Here is a 19,222-nt window from a genome sequence, read left to right as displayed (position 1 = left end):
AATAAAACAGACCAATGGTAAAATTACCAAGGCTGTTTTCCCTTTTGTATAGTGTTACCCTTAGAGCAGCTGGGAATGGGCATTTATTAACTAGAACACATCCTGGAACTTATTTTTAGTCCATTTAATAAATTACATGAAGCAGGATTTAAGTATATGTTCAATTTTTAAAAGCAAACAAAAAAGTCCATGCTGGCATCACTCCAAATCTGTGCCATCCGCTCTGCAGTTCCAAAGTATAAAAATGAGAAGGAAAGCAGCATAATGTTGATGCCTGGGACACATAAAGGGAGCAGTGCAGACACATATATACTCAAACATACATATGTGCACACAGTACAGATTTTTGGCAACCAGTTAGATATATCCACTGCCTGGAACTCTTGCTTCATTATTGGTAAATACAGTTCTACTAATCACACAAATCTGAATCAATTTGTAAAGAATAAACATTAAGTTTGGAGACCTTTGTAAAATAACCCTCCTCCCTGCAACATCAAGCCTTACCTTCCTGAACCCGAGGGAGTCGAGAGCGATCTATCTGAACCTCAGTCATCTTGAGGGCTGCAACTTTGTGTCTCTACAGCTAACAGCTCTCAGGCACCTCCTCTGGCATTAATACAGTGACAGTCTACAAAGACAAAAGAAGCACGTTACTGGTCTGCTCTTTTTCTTTAAAAGATAACTTCAGGCAGTGTCAGAGATGCCAATGGCAATATATTACACAAGAGCAGGCTGGTATTGTAAATTTAGAAAAAGTGTTGCCCCAGCATGTTTGCACTGAAAGCTGAAAATGTTAGTCTATCCAAGGTTCTTATATGGCTCACATTGCCAAAGCATCTGAGATCTTCACAATTTTTATTAAAAAAAGAAAAGGAGTACTTGTGGCACCTTAGAGACTAACCAATTTATTAGGGCATAAGCTTTCGTGAGCTACAGCTCACTTCCTCAGATGCATATCGTGGAAACTGCAGCAGGCTTTATATATACACAGAGAATATGAAACAATACCTCCTCCCACCCCACTGTCCTGCTGGTAATAGCTTATCTAAAGTGATCATCAGGTGGGCCATTTCCAGCACAAATCCAGGTTTTCTCACCCTCCACCCCCCCACACAAATTCACTCTCCTGCTGGTGATAGCCCATCCAAAGTGACAACTCTTTACACAATGTGCATGACAATCAAGACTCTCCTTACAATGTGTATGATTGTACAATTGCAAATTTGATACAATTAACTTAGGCTTGAATAGAGACTGGGAGTGGCTAAGTCATTATGCAAGCTAACCTATTTCCCCTTGTTTTTTCCTCCTCCCTCCCCCCCCCCCCCAGACATTCTTGTTAAACTCTGGATTTGTGCTGGAAATGGCCCATCTTGATTATCATACACATTGTAAGGAGAGTGGTCACTTTAGATAAGCTATTACCAGCAGGAGAGTGGGTTTGTGTGTGTGTGTGGGGGTGTGTGTGAGAAAACCTGGATTTGTGCTGGAAATGGCCCACCTTGATTATCATACACATTGTAAGGAGAGTGATCACTTTAGCTAAGCTATTAGCAGCAGGAAAGTGGGGTGGGAGGAGGTATTTTTTCATGCTTTGTGTATATATAAAAAGATCTTCTACACTTTCCACAGTATGCATCCGATGAAGTGAGCTGTAGCTCACGAAAGCTCGTGCTCAAATAAATTGGTTAGTCTCTAAGGTGCCACAAGTCCTCCTTCTCTTTTTGCGAATACAGACTAACACGGCTGTTACTCTGAAACCTCTTACAAAATGTGTCACTAATTATGCTAAACAATCTGTTCCACCTTGTGTATTTAGTTGTGATGCTGCGAGTACCTTTCCCAGACCTGAAGAAGAGCTCTGCATGGCTCCAAAGTGTCTCTCTTGCCAACAGAACTTGGTCCAATAAAAGATATTACCTCATCCACCTCATCGCTCTAATATCCTGGGACCAACACAGCTATAACAACACTGCACTGAGACAGCTATAATAACACTGCAGACAACAACAGAAAATATCCCTCTGTGTCTGTGTGTGTGTGTGTCTGTACTTATGTCTATTTATGCCCCTATCTCCATGTATTTGTTCCTGCATCTGAGTGTCTCCATACCTCTCTGTGTCTGTATGTATGTGTGTGTTTATCCTGGGTGTGTGTCTGTCCTGGGTGTCTGTAGGTACCTGTGCATGTCTGTCCTGGGTGCATAGGTACCAACTTCTCCTGGTGCCGGTGGGTGCTCGTGCTCCCCCGCCCCCGCCTCCACCCCTACCCTGCCCCCATTCCAACCTCTTCCCCAAAGTCCCCGCTCCAATTCCGCCCCCTCCCTGCCCCTATTGGACTCCTTCCCCAAATCCCCACCCCAACCCCGCCTCCTCCCCTGAGTGTGCCATGTTGCTGCTCCTCCCCCTTCCCTCCCACAGCTTGTTACGCCGCGAAACAGCTGTTTTGTGGTGGCAAGCGCTGGGAGGAGAAGTGGGGACAGAGCGCTCAGGGGAGGAGGCAGAGGTGAGCTGGGGCAGGGAGCTTGGCTGCCGGTGGGTGCAGAGCACCCACCAATTTTTCCCCATGGAGACGGCGCCTATGCCTGGTTGTCTATAGGTGCCTGTGCATCTGTTTGTCCTGCATGTCTGTAGGTGCCTGTATGTGTTTGTCTGTCCTGGGCGTCTGTAGGTCCCTGCGTGTCTGTCAGTATCTGTCTCTCTCTCTGTAGGTATCTGTGTGTGTGTCTGTCCTGCATGTCTGTAGGTGCCTGTGGCTCTCAGCGTGTCTCTCTCTCTCTCTGTCCACAGGGGAGCTGGTGCTTGCAGCTTGGCTCTGGCCAGCTCCTGTTACTGGGTAAGGGGGCCGCAGCGGGCACTGCCCCACCCGGGGCCCCTCAGTCACGCTCCTGCCATCACAGCTGCAGCTCTAGCTTGCTCTGTGGGGGACTGCCCAGTGCCTCCTCCGTGCAGCGGCTACAGGGCCAGTCCTGGCTGGGAGACGCACTTCCTGCCCTGGCCAGTGCCAAGTGGGCAGGGGCAGGCGAGAGCTCTGCGGGGATCCAGTTGTCTGGGGGAAGGGAGCCTGGCAGCGCTCAGCAGGTCTCCTGGGGCTACGGTTACCAGCCCTCCAGGATTGGCCTGGAGTCTCCCAGAATCAGCATCGATCTCCTGGCGACTACTGAAAGCAATCCAGGAGATTTTAATAGGATATTTTAAGAAAAATGGCATTGTGTCATGTTGGAAATAAAAAATCTCCTGGAATAGCTTCAGTCAGAGTTGGCAACCCTATCTGGGGCAGACATGGAGAAACGCCGCTGGAGCCTGGGGGAGGCCCAAAGGCAGAAGGGCCCTTGCTCCTCCCCAGCCTCTAGTGACCAGAATAATTGAAAATACATAGAAAATTTGTAAGTAATCCCCATAATTTTCAACTTCTGGCATAATCACTTTTCTGGTGTCCCCTCGGGGCTGGGTTAGAGAGGAGCTGGGATAAAGGACTTGATATAATAGGGTAGTTTTCAGTGCTGGTAGCCAGACTATTTAGAGTTTTGTAGATATGTTTTATAAGAATCACTCTCTTTCCCTGTTTGCATGGAAAACGTAACAAAATTAACAAGTTTGCATCTTACATCTGAAAAGAACATCCCAGCTACTGGAATTATAAAGGCAAAACCCCAGAAGAAACACTAGTTCAGCTAAACTGTGGCAGAAATTGTGTAGCCAAACACTTTTTCCTATACCAGTTCACCCAGCATGTAGGCAACCTCTATGAGTCAGGGGGTCAGGGCTTTAACAGATGGATAGTTTAGCCAAAAACAATCCATAGATCTATAGGCTAAAGAGACAATACTGCTATCTCATCCTTCAAATTGTCAGCTGGTTGCCACATGGGCCAGAAAAGAATTTCCCTTCCTTTCACACCCACACCAGTCAGCGATGAGTGAGTGTCAGATGTCATTTATTTATGACATGTCTTACATAAGGAAAAATGCATGTAACAAATGGACAAAATCTCTTCCCACAAAATTGTACATACTAAAGGCAGAAGTGAATATAGAACAGCTGACACAAGTAGTAGAAAGAGGAGTTTTGTGTCAGCATTATTCTTAGGTCACATGAACATGGTTTAGGGGTGATTTGAGGAAGGAAAAGTGAGGGCATTTAGGGGATGTTGCCATTCCAAGTGTAAAGAAAGGAAAAGAGGCAAAAGTGAATGAAGGAGACAAAAAGAAGGGTTTGGCAAGAAGTCAGGGCAGAACTTTGACAACAGGATGTGATGGAGAAGGGACTGAATCGTCATATAGGTAACAGGAAATATCTAGAGTTATAATAAGATACCCACACGAGGAAATAAGGAAACAAATCCTTATTTGGAGAACCAGCTGAGCAGTGGGGACAGCAGAGCAGCTCACAGCAGGAGTTTGCCTGGGACTGGTAAGTATCCGAGTGTGTGTGTGTTTGTTTGCTTGCTGAGGAAGTATCCGAGCGTGTGTTTGCTGGGGGCGGGGGGGCAGTGTGAGAGCCTGAGTGAGTGTCTGATTGACTGCTAGCCTGCAGGGGGCGGGCAGTAGGGTGTCTGTTTGTTTGCCACAGGGAAGCCTGGCTGTTTAAAAATAGCCAGAGCTTCGGGAACCAGCTGAGCGGCGGAGAACCAGCTGAGCAGCGGGGACAGCAGAGCAGCTCGCAGCAGGAGTTTGCCTGGGAGTTCGCCTGGAGTGAGCCCAGTGAGGCTTACGTCTTGCAAACTGCTCTGAGGAAGCTCGTAGTAGGAAGGTGATATGGAAGGGGGGGGTTCAGCTGTTGTGACCTGCACTGGATGTGCTATGTTTGTCTTTCTTCCACAGGACAGAAGCGACTTTGTCTGTACAAAGTGCAAGCTGGTCTCCATATTGGAAGAGAAGATTGAAGGTCTGGAGCAACAGATAACAACCCTGCATTGCATACGAGAAACTGAGGATTTTCTGGACAAAACTCAGGATAGGCTTCTAGGGGCACAAAGCTCTACAGATATAGAGCAGGTTGCACAGAGGAGCCAAGAGGCCAGTGAAGAAGCTTGGCAACATGTGACCTCCAGAAGAGGTAAGCGGAATGTCCGGGTTCCAGTAACACAGACACAGGTAACTAACCGCTTCCATGTTCTCTCCACAGGTATCGTTGCGGAGAGTGGACCAGATGATATGTCTGGGGCGAGAAAGCAGAAGGAGACTCCGCTGGTTGGAAGGCATGAGATGCTATGTCCTGAGGTTGGGAGTTCCACGACCACCACTCCCAAGAGGAGAAGGTGGGTGGTGGTGGTCGGGGACTCTCTCCTCCAGGGGACTGAGTCATCTATCTGCCGCCCTGACCGGGAAAACCGAGAAGTCTGCTGCTTGCCAGGGGCTAAGATTCGTGATGTGACAGAGAGACTGCCGAGACTCATCAAGCCCTCGGATCGCTACCCCTTCCTGCTTCTCCATGTGGGCACCAATGATACTGCCAAGAATGACCTTGAGCGGATCACTGCGGACTATGTGGCTCTAGGAAGACGGATAAAGGAGTTGGAGGCGCAAGTGGTGTTCTCGTCCATCCTCCCCGTGGAAGGAAAAGGCCTAGGTAGGGAGCGTCGAATCGTGGAAGTCAACGAATGGCTACGCAGGTGGTGTCGGAGAGAAGGCTTTGGTTTCTTTGACCATGGGATGGTGTTCCATGAAGGAGGAGTGCTGGGCAGAGACGGGCTCCATCTTATGAAGAGAGGGAAGAGCATCTTTGCCAGCAGGCTGGCTAACCTAGTGAGGAGGGCTTTAAACTAGGTTCACCGGGGGAAGGAGACCAAAGCCCTGAGGTAAGTGGGAAAGCGGGATACCGGGAGGAAGCACAGGCAGGAATGTCTGTGAGGGGAGGGCTCCTGCCTCATACTGGGAATGAGGGGCGATCAACAGGTTATCTCAAGTGCTTATATACAAATGCACAAAGCCTTGGAAACAAGCAGGGAGAACTGGAGGTCCTGGTGATGTCAAGGAACTATGACGTGATCGGAATAACAGAGACTTGGTGGGATAACTCACATGACTGGAGTACTGTCATGGATGGTTATAAACTGTTCAGGAAGGACAGGCAGGGCAGAAAAGGTGGGGGAGTAGCACTGTATGTAAGGGAGCAGTATGACTGCTCAGAGCTCCGGTACGAAACTGCAGAAAAACCTGAGTGTCTCTGGATTAAGTTTAGAAGTGTGTGCAACAAGAGTGATGTAGTGGTGGGAGTCTGCTATAGACCACCGGACCAGGGGGATGAGGTAGATGAGGCTTTCTTCCGGCAGCTCACGGAAGCTACTAGATCGCATGCCCTGATTCTCATGGGTGACTTTAATTTTCCTGATATCTGCTGGGAGAGCAATACAGCGGTGCATAGACAATCCAGGAAGTTTTTGGAAAGCGTAGGGAACAATTTCCTGGCGCAAGTGCTAGAGGAGCCAACTAGGGGGGGCGCTTTTCTTGACCTGCTGCTCACAAACCGGGTAGAATTAGTGGGGGTAGCAAAAGTGGATGGGAATCTGGGAGGCAGTGACCATGAGTTGGTTGAGTTCAGGATCCTGACGCAGGGAAGAAAGGTAAGCAGCAGGATACGGACCCTGGACTTCAGGAAAGCAGACTTTGACTCCCTCAGGGAACGGATGGCCAGGATCCCCTGGGGGACTAACTTGAAGGGGAAAGGAGTCCAGGAGAGCTGGCTGTATTTCAAGGAATCCCTGTTGAGGTTACAGGGACAAACCATCCCAATGAGTCGAAAGAATAGTAAATATGGCAGGCGACCAGCTTGGCTTAATGGTGAAATCCTAGCAGATCTTAAACATAAAAAAGAAGCTTACAAGAAGTGGAAGGTTGGACATATGACCAGGGAAGAGTATAAAAATATTGCTCAGGCATGTAGGAATGTTATCAGGAGGGCCAAATCGCACCTGGAGCTGCAGCTAGCCAGAGATGTCAAGAGTAACAAGAAGGGTTTCTTCAGGTATGTTGGCAACAAGAAGAAAGCCAAGGAATGTGTGGGCCCCTTACTGAATGAGGGAGGCAACCTAGTGACAGAGGATGTGGAAAAAGCTAATGTACTCAATGCTTTTTTTGCCTCTGTTTTCACTAACAAGGTCAGCGCCCAGACTGCTGCGCTGGGCATCACAAAATGGGGAAGAGATGGCCAGCCCTCTGTGGAGATAGAGGTGGTTAGGGACTATTTAGAAAAGCTGGACGTGCACAAGTCCATGGGGCCGGACGAGTTGCATCCGAGAGTGCTGAAGGAATTGGCGGCTGTGATTGCAGAGCCATTGGCCATTATCTTTGAAAACTCGTGGCGAACGGGGGAAGTCCCGGATGACTGGAAAAAGGCTAATGTAGTGCCAATCTTTAAAAAAGGGAAGAAGGAGGATCCTGGGAACTACAGGCCAGTCAGCCTCACTTCAGTCCCTGGAAAAATCATGGAGCAGGTCCTCAAAGAATCAATCCTGAAGCACTTGCATGAGAGGAAAGTGATCAGGAACAGCCAGCATGGATTCACCAAGGGAAGGTCATGCCTGACTAATCTAATCGCCTTTTATGATGAGATTACTGGTTCCGTGGATGAAGGGAAAGCAGTGGATGTATTGTTTCTTGACTTTAGCAAAGCTTTTGACACGGTCTCCCACAGTATTCTTGTCAGCAAGTTAAGGAAGTATGGGCTGGATGAATGCACTATAAGGTGGGTAGAAAGCTGGCTAGATTGTCGGGCTCAACGGGTAGTGATCAATGGCTCCATGTCTAGTTGGCAGCCGGTATCAAGTGGAGTACCCCAAGGGTCGGTCCTGGGGCCGGTTTTATTCAATATCTTCATAAATGATCTGGAGGATGGTGTGGATTGCACTCTCAGCAAATTTGCGGATGATACTAAACTGGGAGGAGTGGTAGATACGCTGGAGGGGAGGGATAGGATACAGATAGACCTAGACAAATTGGAGGATTGGGCCAAAAGAAATCTGATGAGGTTCAATAAGGATAAGTGCAGGGTCCTGCACTTAGGACGGAAGAACCCAATGCACAGCTACAGACTAGGGACCGAATGGCTAGGCAGCAGTTCTGCGGAAAAGGACCTAGGGGTGACAGTGGACGAGAAGCTGAATATGAGTCAGCAGTGTGCCCTTGTTGCCAAGAAGGCCAATGGCATTTTGGGATGTATAAGTAGGGGCATAGCGAGCAGATCGAGGGACGTGATCGTTGCCCTCTATTCGACATTGGTGAGGCCTCATCTGGAGTACTGTGTCCAGTTTTGGGCCCCACACTTCAAGAAGGATGTGGATAAATTGGAGAGAGTCCAGCGAAGGGCAACAAAAATGATTAGGGGACTGGAACACATGAGTTATGAGGAGAGGCTGAGGGAGCTGGGATTGTTTAGCCTGCAGAAGAAAAGAATGAGGGGGGCTTTGATAGTTGCTTTCAACTACCTGAAAGGGGGTTCCAAAGAGGATGGCTCTAGACTGTTCTCAATGGTAGCAGATGACAGAATGAGGAGTAATGGTCTCAAGTTGCAGTGGGGGAGGTTTAGATTGGATATTAGGAAAAACTTTTTCACTAAGAGGGTGGTGAAACACTGGAATGCGTTACCTAGGGAGGTGGTAGAATCTCCTTCCTTAGAGGTTTTTAAGGTCAGGCTTGACAAAGCCCTGGCTGGGATGATTTAACTGGGAATTGGTCCTGCTTTGAGCAGGGGGTTGGACTAGATGACCTTCTGGGGTCCCTTCCAACCCTGATATTCTATGATTCTATGATTCTATGAAATCAACAGAGCCAGACGTGTACCCAGAAGCCTCCTGCTGCAAGACAAGCCCAAGAAAGAAACCAACAGAACTCCACTGGCCATCACATACAGTCCTCAGCTAAAACGTCTCCAACGCATCATCAGTGATCGACAACCCATTCTGGACAACGATCCCGCACTTTCACAGGCCTTGGGAGGCAGGCCAGTCCTCCCCACAGACAACCCACCAACCTGAAGCATATTATCACCAGCAACTATACACCGCACCATAGTAACTCTAACTCAGGAACCAATCCATGCAACAAACCTCGATGCCAACTCTGCCCACATATCTACACCACCGACACCATCATAGGACCTAACCAGATCAGCCACACCATCACCTGTTCTTTCACCTGCACATCCACCAATGTAATATACAAAAAGAAAAGGAGTACTTGTGGCACCTTAGAGACTAACCAATTTATTTGAGCATGAGCTTTCGTGAGCTACAGCTCACTTCATCGGATGCATACTGTGGAAAGTATAGAAGATCTTTTTATACACACAAAGCATGAAAAAATGGGTGTTTACCACTACAAAAGGTTTTCTCTCCCCCCTCCCTCTCTCCTGCTGGTAATAGCTTATCTAAAGTGATCACTCTCCTTACAATGTGCATGATAATCAAGGTGGGCCATTTCCAGCACAAATCCAGGGTTTAACAAGAACGTCTGAGGGGGGGGTAGGAAAAAACAAGGGGAAATGGTTACCTTGCATAATATAATGTAATATACGCCATCATGTGACAGCAATGCCCCTCTGCTGTGTACATCGGCCAAACTGGACAGTGTCTACGTAAAAGGATAAATGGACACAAATCAGATATTAGGAATGGCAATATACAAAAACCTGTAGGAGAACACTTCAATCTCCCTGGACACACAATAGCAAGTTTAAAGGTAGCCATCCTGCAGCAAAAAACCTTCAGGACCAGACTTCAAAGAGAAACTGCTGAGCTTCAAGAAAAGGAGGACTTGTGGCACCTTAGAGACTAACCAATTTATTAGAGCATAAGCTTTCGTGAGCTACAGCTCACTTCCTCAGATGCATATCGTGGAAACTGCAGCAGGCTTTATATATACACAGAGAATATGAAACAATACCTATTCCCACCCCACTGTCCTGCTGGTAATAGCTTATCTAAAGTGATTTCCAGCACAAATCCAGGTTTTCTCACCCTCCACCCCCACACACAAATTCACTCTCCTGCTGGTGATAGCCCATCCAAAGTGACAACTCTTTACACAATGTGCATGACAATCAAGCTGGGCTATTTCCTGCACAAATTGGGGGGGATGTGAGAACCTGGATTTGTGCAGGAAATAGCCCAGCTTGATTGTCATGCACATTGTGTAAAGAGTTGTCACTTTGGATGGGCTATCACCAGCAGGAGAGTGAATTTGTGGGGGGGGGTGGAGGGTGAGAAAACCTGGATTTGTGCTGGAAATCACTTTAGATAAGCTATTACCAGCAGGACAGTGGGGTGGGAATAGGTATTGTTTCATATTCTCTGTGTATATATAAAGCCTGCTGCAGTTTCCACGATATGCATCTGAGGAAGTGAGCTGTAGCTCACGAAAGCTTATGCTCTAATAAATTGGTTAGTCTCTAAGGTGCCACAAGTACTCCTTTTCTTTTTGCATATAGACAAAGGCACCTAGTACAAAACCCATCCATCTGCAGAAACAGATGACTAAACTGCTCTAAATTCTTCTGGTATTCAGATATGGCTGTGATGAAAATGCTATAATTGCAGCAGTCATTCAACAGAGAACATGATGAGTAACATGACAGAAAGGAAAATTCTTAGGAATTGTCCATGTTTTTTCAGCTATAGAGACCCATGTGTAGGCAAGAGAAGTTACTTCAGTAAGATATTATGTTTTTCTTAGTTTCCTGTGAGTAACTCTAACCATTTACTTTTTTGCTGCTGGGGCATTTGCTGTTGGTCTTTTGGTTCAGTAGACTCTTTCCTCAGGCCATACTTTCTCACTTGGGTTAAAGCAGATTATTTGGGGGCACTTGGGGAATGAAGGGGATTCCCTTTGGTTATTCCTTCTGCCAATGGTATCATTTCCCCATTTTACTTTTCAAAAAATAAACTAAAAGAAAAGGAGTACTTGTGGCACCTTAGAGACTAACTAAGGTGCCACAAGTACTCCTTTTCTTTTTGCGAATACAGACTAACACGGCTGTTACTCTGAAAAAAATAAACTATAATTTCCCAGTTGGCTCCATGATATTTTGTGTGGAACAAGTTTAATTCCCGTGGGACAAAAATAGCCTCATTCTGAGTCTGAAAACTGTACTCCAGTAGATACATAATATGGAATCTGAATCCCATAGGTGGCTGATGTGTAACATTTCCAAGCTCCAGTCATGCCAGATTTGCTGTCCTTCATGTTGAACATGTGAAGGTTTTAGTTGTTAACTCTCTAGTGTTGGGTGGACAAGGAAAATAAGGGCCAGTTTGTAAGGCTCCACTTGGAGAGAATAAACCCAGAATACCGTGTGCCAGCCCAGCAGGGCTTGCTTCCAAGAGGATATTCTCAGAAAAGGAAGAAATTGCCCTACAAAGGAGCAGTGTTTTGGCAGCTGGGATCCAGTACTAGCCCAGGTCCCAGGGACTGTTTCCCACTTATCTGAAAAAAAAAAAAAAAAAAAAAGTCTGCAGAAGCGTTTAATTCCCTGCCATCTTCACTCACATAAACACACGTTCAGTCACTCATATGCATGCACACAAAGAAAAGCCTATTTTCATCTCTTACAGCTTTTCTCTCAGACTCAAAGAACAGAAATACTATTTGGTTATACACAAGACACATACCATACCACTGTTACTGCCCATACAATGGGCTAACAAGCAGCTAAGAAAAAGGAAAGTTAACAGACGTGTCCATGTTATAGTTAGGTTTTTGTTTGATCTTGTAAGTCTCCCAACAGCCAATTTTCAGTATCCCAGTTCCTTTACTACTTCCTGTTGTATGCTCAGGTTTACAACATTATATGGATACAGTATATGGATAGAAATATAACTGACTGGAAATACAACTTAGTGTGCGTGACTTGAACAAGTGACCACCCCAGATCAGCAACCTATAGAAGGATTTAATAATCCTAGAAATTTAGGATTGGAAGGGACCTCGATAAGTCATCTAGTCCAGTCCCCTACACTGAGGCAGGACTAAATATTACCTAGACCATTCCTGACAGGTGTTTGTCTAACTTGCTCTTTAAAATCTCCAATGACAGAGATTCCACACCTCCTTAGTAATTTATAGTTTGCAATCCAGCCTGATCAACAGTATAAGATAACTTGTTTACAATGATTCCTCCTGGTTAGTAAAGATTATTATTAAAAATTGAAAGTACAGTAATGTGGTTACTCTTCCTTGTTATTCCACAAGAAGTTCAATAATTAAACTGGGTTGAAATTGCCTTATCTCACAGGCAAGTATTACCACGGGAAGCAAAATCTACCAACACAGTAAGGATTCAGAGAATATTTTCGTTTTGAATAATGGTTTTGGAAAATCTTAAAAACTCTCCTACAAAGAACCCCCCAAATTTTCAAACTGACATTTCACATCCATTTTTGCCATCTACATGCTTGGGTTTTTGTATCCTCAATAGAGGAGTTGGTTCCTTGCTTTGAATGATGATGTGCACCCTGTTCTTGAATGCCTTTGGCACCCCAGCAAAGGAGAGTTTATAGGTGACAAATGCAAGACCTGAGTAGAAAGCAATAAGGTATGGGCAAGATGCCTGATTTCTACATGACGCACTTCATGATTGCTGTAAGAGGCTGCACTCTTCCTGGTGGAAAGACAAAGGACAAAAATTGCTTATGTAGAGTGCTTCCTTCATTAGCTTTCCTTGGAGGATGTGCTGAGTGAATGTTGATGATGCCATTGTCATTGATAGCTCACTGAAGGAGAAGTGTTTGTACTGAGCATTCAGCGCTATCTTAAACAATGAGGTCATGCAGCAAAAATCAGACCTAATTGCTGTTTGCAATCTTGGAATAAAAAGATGCATGAGTCACAGATGGAGGGAAGAGTTCCTTCAGCCACTTGCATTCCCTGTGGAGGGGAAGAAGGGTACATGAATTTGTTAATTTAGTTTTGTAGAACTCTTTTCTATCTCACTCACGCCCCCAAGCAAAGACAAGTCCAGGAAGTAGGAAATGGGTCACACAGTTGAGGCACCTACAACTGATGTTTTAAAAACTGATATATGGCCCCTATATGCACCTATTCACACACTAATACAGATGTAGCTCAAGGTATGTAAGACATGCATTACATGGAATGTCCCCATCCTTCTCATGCCAGTGTTGGTGCACAGGATGGAAACTCTCTTCCATCCATCTCTGCCATTAGCTGCTGTTTCCATCTGCTCTATGGTGTTGAGATCAACTCTTCTGCCCTCCCTGCAAAGGGTTCTTCTTAAGGTTTCTCTTGGGTGCCCATGTTTCCTCATACCAGTTGGTTTTCACTTGACAGCTTCATGTGGGAGTCTGTATGTTGGCATCCGGTGGTGCATGCGCCAAATCTGTCCAATGCTTTCTTCTAATTGTAGGGGAAATGAACTGCTGGTTAGTGATTTATCAGATCTCTTTGTTGGTGATGAAGTCTGTCCATCCACTGTACAGAATTTTTCTTAGATACTTATTTTAAAAGGCGTCTAGTTAGCTATCTAACATAGATCTCCAGTTCTTGCCACCATAACTTAGCATTGAGTGAGATAACACCTGAGTTGAACATTCAGAGTTTTGTTTTGGTACTGTATATCTTTGATTTCCATACATTGTTGATTTTAGAGCATGGTGTGGATGGCTTTCCAATCTACGATGTCACTTTTCTTGAGACGAAAAGGAGTACTTGTGGCACCTTAGAGACTAACCAATTTATTTGAGCATGAGCTTTCGTGAGCTACAGCTCACTTCATGAGGTCACTGTTAGCTAGTACAGTGCTGCAGAGGTAAATGAATGCTTATACTTCCTTAATATGTTTGCCTTCCAATATGATCTCTGTGCTGCTCAATATGTCTTTGCATCTTGGACAGATGACCTGTATCTCAAGCTGATGCAGATGTGATTGATCTGTTTTTTTTATTTTGTCATCTGGTGAATTCCAGTTACAGATAATTTTCAGATAACTCCAGAAGCTAAAGAATTTACAGTATGAAAGATCAACCTCATTAGTAAAGTCAAAAGGAAACAGAAAGTCCCAGTATCAACTGATCAGATCTCACTTTGTTTTTCCCAAGAGTTGGAAGGCAGGAAAACTAAGTTCAGGGACAGTGTGCCTGAACTGGGATGGCCATTTTTGTAGACCTGAATGTAAGCTCATGTTCTCAACCTCACCCAAACCAAAGGTTCACAGCATAAATATGTCAGTTTATGATATTAACATCTGTATACGGGTGTGTGTGAGATGCTTGAATGAACACCTGGCCCCTTCCCAGAGGAGTTCATAATCTAGAAGGAAAAGACAGGTGTGATTGCACGAGAGGTGACATGAGACAAGGTAGATGAATGGATGCAGGAACACCAAGAATAAAGTCATGAGGCACTTGTTTTGCATGGTACCCACAATGTTAGCTTTAAAAAGAAAAAAGCTAGCCAGCTAGAGATTAGCACATTATCTAATACAAGATCAAGTAAATTTCTTTAGAGGAGGGGAACAGGTGATAGGTAAGCTAGAAAGGAGGTCAGTGCTGCTCACAGGCTACTAAAAGACCGAAATTTAACACTTCCCAAACTAGTTTACATGTATTGAGCGAGTCTCCACCTAACCGTAAAGGAAGATCAAAGTCATACTCCTGCTGCCAAGGCAATTCTCTAGGGCAATATTGGAAAAGGCCTTTGCAAATGGAAAAAATAAACAGCCATGAAATCTATGTGAAAAACACCAGCATCTTGAACTCAGCTCAGCTTTTCTTTGCAAATTAAACAACTGGATGGAAGTTTTAATCTCCTCTCGTCTCACTCTCCTGGCACGAGAACCCCCAACACAACATGACAACTCATCCATCCAACTCACAAAAGGAAAAAAAAAACATTTCATATCAGATGCTCTGCGTCAAGCTTGCTAAGGCTCATAAATCAGCCATCTCACTGCCCTGGTCATTTCAACCAACGTCTGACCCTTTCGTTAACTCATGATTTATAACTGGAAGTTATTTTTTATGCCAGATTTATAAACTTTACTGTGCCTGGTTTGATATAATATCCACTTTGTACACCACGCAATGAGACAGTAAATTTATTGGCTATAAACTGTTACCTTGAAAAATGACATCAATGCAAAGTGGTTTCCATTTAGAATCAATGGGCAATAAATTCATTGGATTTTTTTTTTGTGGATGATGCTATTTATGAGGTCATGAGTGGCTATATAATAGGTGAAATTGGGAGGAGAAGCACCAGTCAAATAGCGGTTCTGTGCGACGGGGTCAACAAAGACGAATTATATTCACGCAGCAACAATGCATACGCTGGTATTCTGCTGTCTCTTTATTATCAGCCTCTCATGTCCTCTCTTGTCTCTCCCTATTATCGACTCCAGTGAGGTGTCCTATCAGCTCTCAGGTAAGACTTTTTTGCTTTTACTGCTTAGTAGGGCACTGGGCAGTAATGCCGGATGAGTAACCGAGAAATTATTTCAGAAAGGACCTTTTCTCATCTGTGCTCTTCAGCTGTGGCAAAAAGCAGATGTTTCTTCATGATGCTAGAGGAAAAACGATATAGGGGTCCAAAAGTGGAATACAGAGGGTATCATATAGTCATGATTGAAGTGTCTGAGCAGAACTCTGAACCAGGACTCAGGACTGGAAGATCAGGGAGTGCTGCAGGTCAGAAAGCTGTGCACGAAGAAGGTACCGTGCCTACCTGCCCTCTACTTAAGTAATTCATGTTCTTTTTTGGAGACACTGCTGCTATATTCATTTACAAAGTCTGATAGACACCAAAGTGTTTTTCTAAATATTAGTAAGTTCAAAATTTAAACAAGTGTCTTTCCAAACCTTCTACTGTGTAATTGCAGACACTTTACAGCCAGCTGTCATTCAATCCAGACATCATTCACCGTATGATGAGATGGACGAGCTGGCAGTAACCATTAATATCAACTGCATTTGTTTGGAGGCATGCATTAAGCTTATTAAATCTTCTCTACTAATAAAAAAGCGCCCTCTAGAGAACAAAAAACAAAATCAGGAGTCTATATTCAATTATATATTTTTATCTCAAACCAAAGGTGTATGTCAGCATTGCTAGGGAGAGGCAAAGTATATTGGAATAACTGTGTGAAATGTCTCAGTGTATTGCACATGGAGGTAGCAGCTTGTCTTATGCAAAGACACTTTTCTGAAACTTCCCAGTGTCCTCTGCAACTGTCCCTCTGCACAGTTACTAGGCAAACTACAGTATTCACTTATGGCCAAGGATTTTTTAAAAATCTTCCCCCCGGATATGTTGTTTTGATTAAAATGTTTTAAATTTCATTTAATTAAAATAAGGGGATTGTGGGGAAATCAAAAGCAGATAAGTGATACCTATGATCCATTATATTGTCTCTAAATCAGCCAGCTATTTCAGGGTGCTAAAAGACCCTGTATTCATGTAGGTTCTCCTGAAATTATATCACAAAGTTCTAGAAATCCCACCTTTCTTTCCTTTCAGACAGTCGGATCTTGTTCTGGTAGCCTGTCCAGTTCATCTGAGCAGTGAGCGACATGCTGCTCCATTTAATCATTTGGAAGACTGCCACTTTCACATTGTGTTTCTTTTGGCATTGCAGACACGCTGAACAGCAGTAGTTTCTGTCCTTGGGGCTATAGGTACCCAGGGCCCCAAACCAATGGGTGACCTACTGTGCTAAATTGGGTGGATCGGTTAGAGCAGTGAGAACAGAGTGACTGTATAGATGTAACATCAGGAAGGTGACTCAGGTACCCAAAGAGGCAATCACCACCTCTTTCACATTTATTAAACAAAGGTCAGTGATTAACTACTGGTGCCTTCTGACGTCTTCAGAACATGGGGCCCAGAGGCCTGTTCAGGAGCCATCTGACTAAATGGATGTTACCCAAAAGGAAACAGGGTCCTGAGGCAGGTGTCATCCCATACAGACTCTGATGTCTTCTTTAAATGTCTTCTTCTACCAACAGCAGATGAAAATACAAGATTAAATGTGGAGCGATTGGACAGCTTGGGGAGAGCTTCTCTGCTTCAGACTCTGCCAAGGCTCCTGGGGGCACAAACTGAGGACAGTCCCAGCAAAGCAGGTAAAGCTCTCCCACCCAGTTTACACATAGAGATGTTCCAAGGTACAAAATGCCAAGGGTCCCTTCTGAAAATTCAGCTGCTTTGAGCAGCAAAAAATAAGAAACATCTTGCAATATGAATCTGCCTTGAGCGTGCACATTGTCAAAGCAGCTGAAGTTCACTGTCTGCAGAGAACCCAAACTCCACCAGCAGGAACATGTTAAGTTGGGGGAGGGATGGAAGAATCAAAGAACCATCAGGTACAATCCCATTAAGGACTCATTAACAGTGAAAGGAAGTTGCAGCCCTCTAAGTTAGTGAGAGTCTGAAAAAAAGTCTGTTGAACTTCATACTGCTGTTGAGTAGCTGATGATGACTAGGGGGCAAGGAACTCCTCTAGGCAAGACAGGGACTTGGTCTGGGACTGGTTAACTGGGCCTTGCAAATGTCAATTTGTTGAACTGCACCAGCATTTTCAGAAAATGCAGAATCCACAGCCATAAATGCATGATACAATGACTTATGCGGGAGAGAGGGTCCTTAGAAGTAAGATTAAGTAAAGGGCTGCAGCACCACTACCATAGACCCCTCAGGAATAATGTGCTATGACAAGGACTGACCCTACATCAGAAGGGACAGTTGGTATTTGATTCCTAACTTCCGTTTTACCTCTGTGGATTATATTTTGGCAATCAGAAGTGACATGGGTAGTCTCTCCATTTCTAAATTAAGAAGCATTTCACACTTGTTTTTCCAGGTCTCAGTCCCAGCAGCTACAATCCAAGGGAAAATGTGAAAGAGGTAAGTGAATGACTAGCTATTGTCAAAATAAGAAACTGGAAACCCACATTTTAGATTAAGGAGAAATGGCTAATAAAAGACCCTTTAAAGATCCATTTAACTTAAAAATAGTTTAGATCAAAGTATGACCCATCTTTCTGGAGCAGAAAAAGGATGTTGGAAGATGACAGAAATCTGCTAATTTGCATAATTTAAAAAATATTTTCAAGGCTGTAGTAACACAGATTTGGCAGAAAATGAGAGCATTTCAGTATAATTTTAAAATTCCAGCCCTCTTCTGAAACGCTGCCTTCTAAATAAAAGGTTAGTTCCAGCCTCCACAGGCCTGGCTAAAGAGTGTATATGGATATCGGTGAGATTCAATAAGGATTCCAGGTATGTCACTTTTCCCACAGCAATGTGTACAACATTAGCACAATGATAATGGGCTAATTGATAATACAAAATCATTAATATTTACCATATATTGATCCTTTAAAGATTAAGGCAGAGAATTTGATTAGCATTTTGGATCACAGACGCATATTGGGCTGGCTGTCTCTCTGACGAGTCAGAATATGGGGCCACAGGGCCCGGTCAGAGATCGCAGAGGGACTGCATCTCATTGTAAGCATTTTTCAGAGAATTAATCTGATTTCCCCCACACTAACCGGCATGACGTTGCTTGATTTTAGGCTTTCTATGGAAGTCACCCTCGAATTGCTTTGCTGAGCCGCCTGCTGGCCAAGGACAGGAAACAGAATAAAAAACGTGGGAACCTCTCTGAGTGCTTCTGGAAATACTGTGTGTAACCTGGGGTGGTGGGGTGGGAGGACAAACTCTTTCCTAATCCTAGCTGCTTAATTTATAAAGATGTTAATAACTGTCCTTGAAACATGTACATAGATTTGCTTGTTTTAACATGAGGAGAATAAAGAATTGTGAAGCTGACTCTTAACTCTACATTCCATGCTGTTTGGAGATTAATAAATCCTCTATGTTTTGCAAATAACCTGTGAGCAATGAGTTATTTTCCTTCAGAGATTCCATCCTTCTTGGGTACTAAGTGATGGGGCAAAAAGGGGAAAACAGACAGATAGTGAAAGACCAGTCTGGGAAATTAGGAATTCTATAGGATTGTCTCTCTAAGCGGAGGGATGGATGAACCAGCACTACGCCACACTAATTTGCACAGTCTTTCATACACATTGTATCTCCTAATGTGTTAATATAGTAACAGATCAGTAATAGAAAAGAGAGATAATAATGATATGAATCACCCCCAAGAGGAATCACCTGAGGGGAGCAGACTACCAGAAGTGGTGGGGATGGGAGAGAGCTGAGGAGAACTGATGAAAAGGTGGGGGACATGGGAGCCTGACCTAATGC

At 44.5% G+C, this 19,222-nt stretch overlaps 1 protein-coding gene across 2 annotated transcripts; it reads left to right on the top strand.

Moving 5' to 3' along the window:
* The first annotated feature begins 4,532 nt into the window (after positions 1 to 4,532).
* Positions 4,533 to 18,776, top strand: UTS2 (urotensin 2). Of its 2 annotated transcripts, none has more exons than XM_073316790.1 (4): positions 4,533 to 5,060; positions 16,957 to 17,073; positions 17,811 to 17,854; positions 18,529 to 18,776. In XM_073316790.1, the coding sequence occupies exons 1-4, from the start codon at positions 4,760 to 4,762 to the stop codon at positions 18,643 to 18,645; spliced, it is 579 nt and encodes a 192-aa protein (XP_073172891.1). In that variant the 5' UTR covers positions 4,533 to 4,759; the 3' UTR covers positions 18,646 to 18,776. The 2 variants fall into 2 exon arrangements, with proteins under 2 accessions (XP_073172891.1, XP_073172892.1); XM_073316791.1 differs by lacking the exon at positions 4,533 to 5,060 and adding an exon at positions 10,942 to 15,376.
* Positions 18,777 to 19,222: the final 446 nt, after the last annotated feature.

This window comes from Lepidochelys kempii, chromosome 18 (genome assembly GCF_965140265.1).
Source record: "Lepidochelys kempii isolate rLepKem1 chromosome 18, rLepKem1.hap2, whole genome shotgun sequence".
Classification (NCBI taxonomy): domain Eukaryota; kingdom Metazoa; phylum Chordata; order Testudines; family Cheloniidae; genus Lepidochelys; species Lepidochelys kempii.
This window is presented reverse-complemented; position numbering and strand designations above follow the sequence as displayed.

Coding starts and splice junctions, on each gene's coding strand:
- UTS2 (XM_073316790.1), top strand. CDS start 4,760: ATGGAAGGGGGGGGTTCAGCTGTTGTGACCTGCACTGGATGTGCTATG. Junction 5,061..16,956: donor ACATGTGACCTCCAGAAGAG/GTAAGCGGAATG, acceptor TTCTACCAACAG/CAGATGAAAATACAAGATTA. Junction 17,074..17,810: donor GGACAGTCCCAGCAAAGCAG/GTAAAGCTCTCC, acceptor TTGTTTTTCCAG/GTCTCAGTCCCAGCAGCTAC.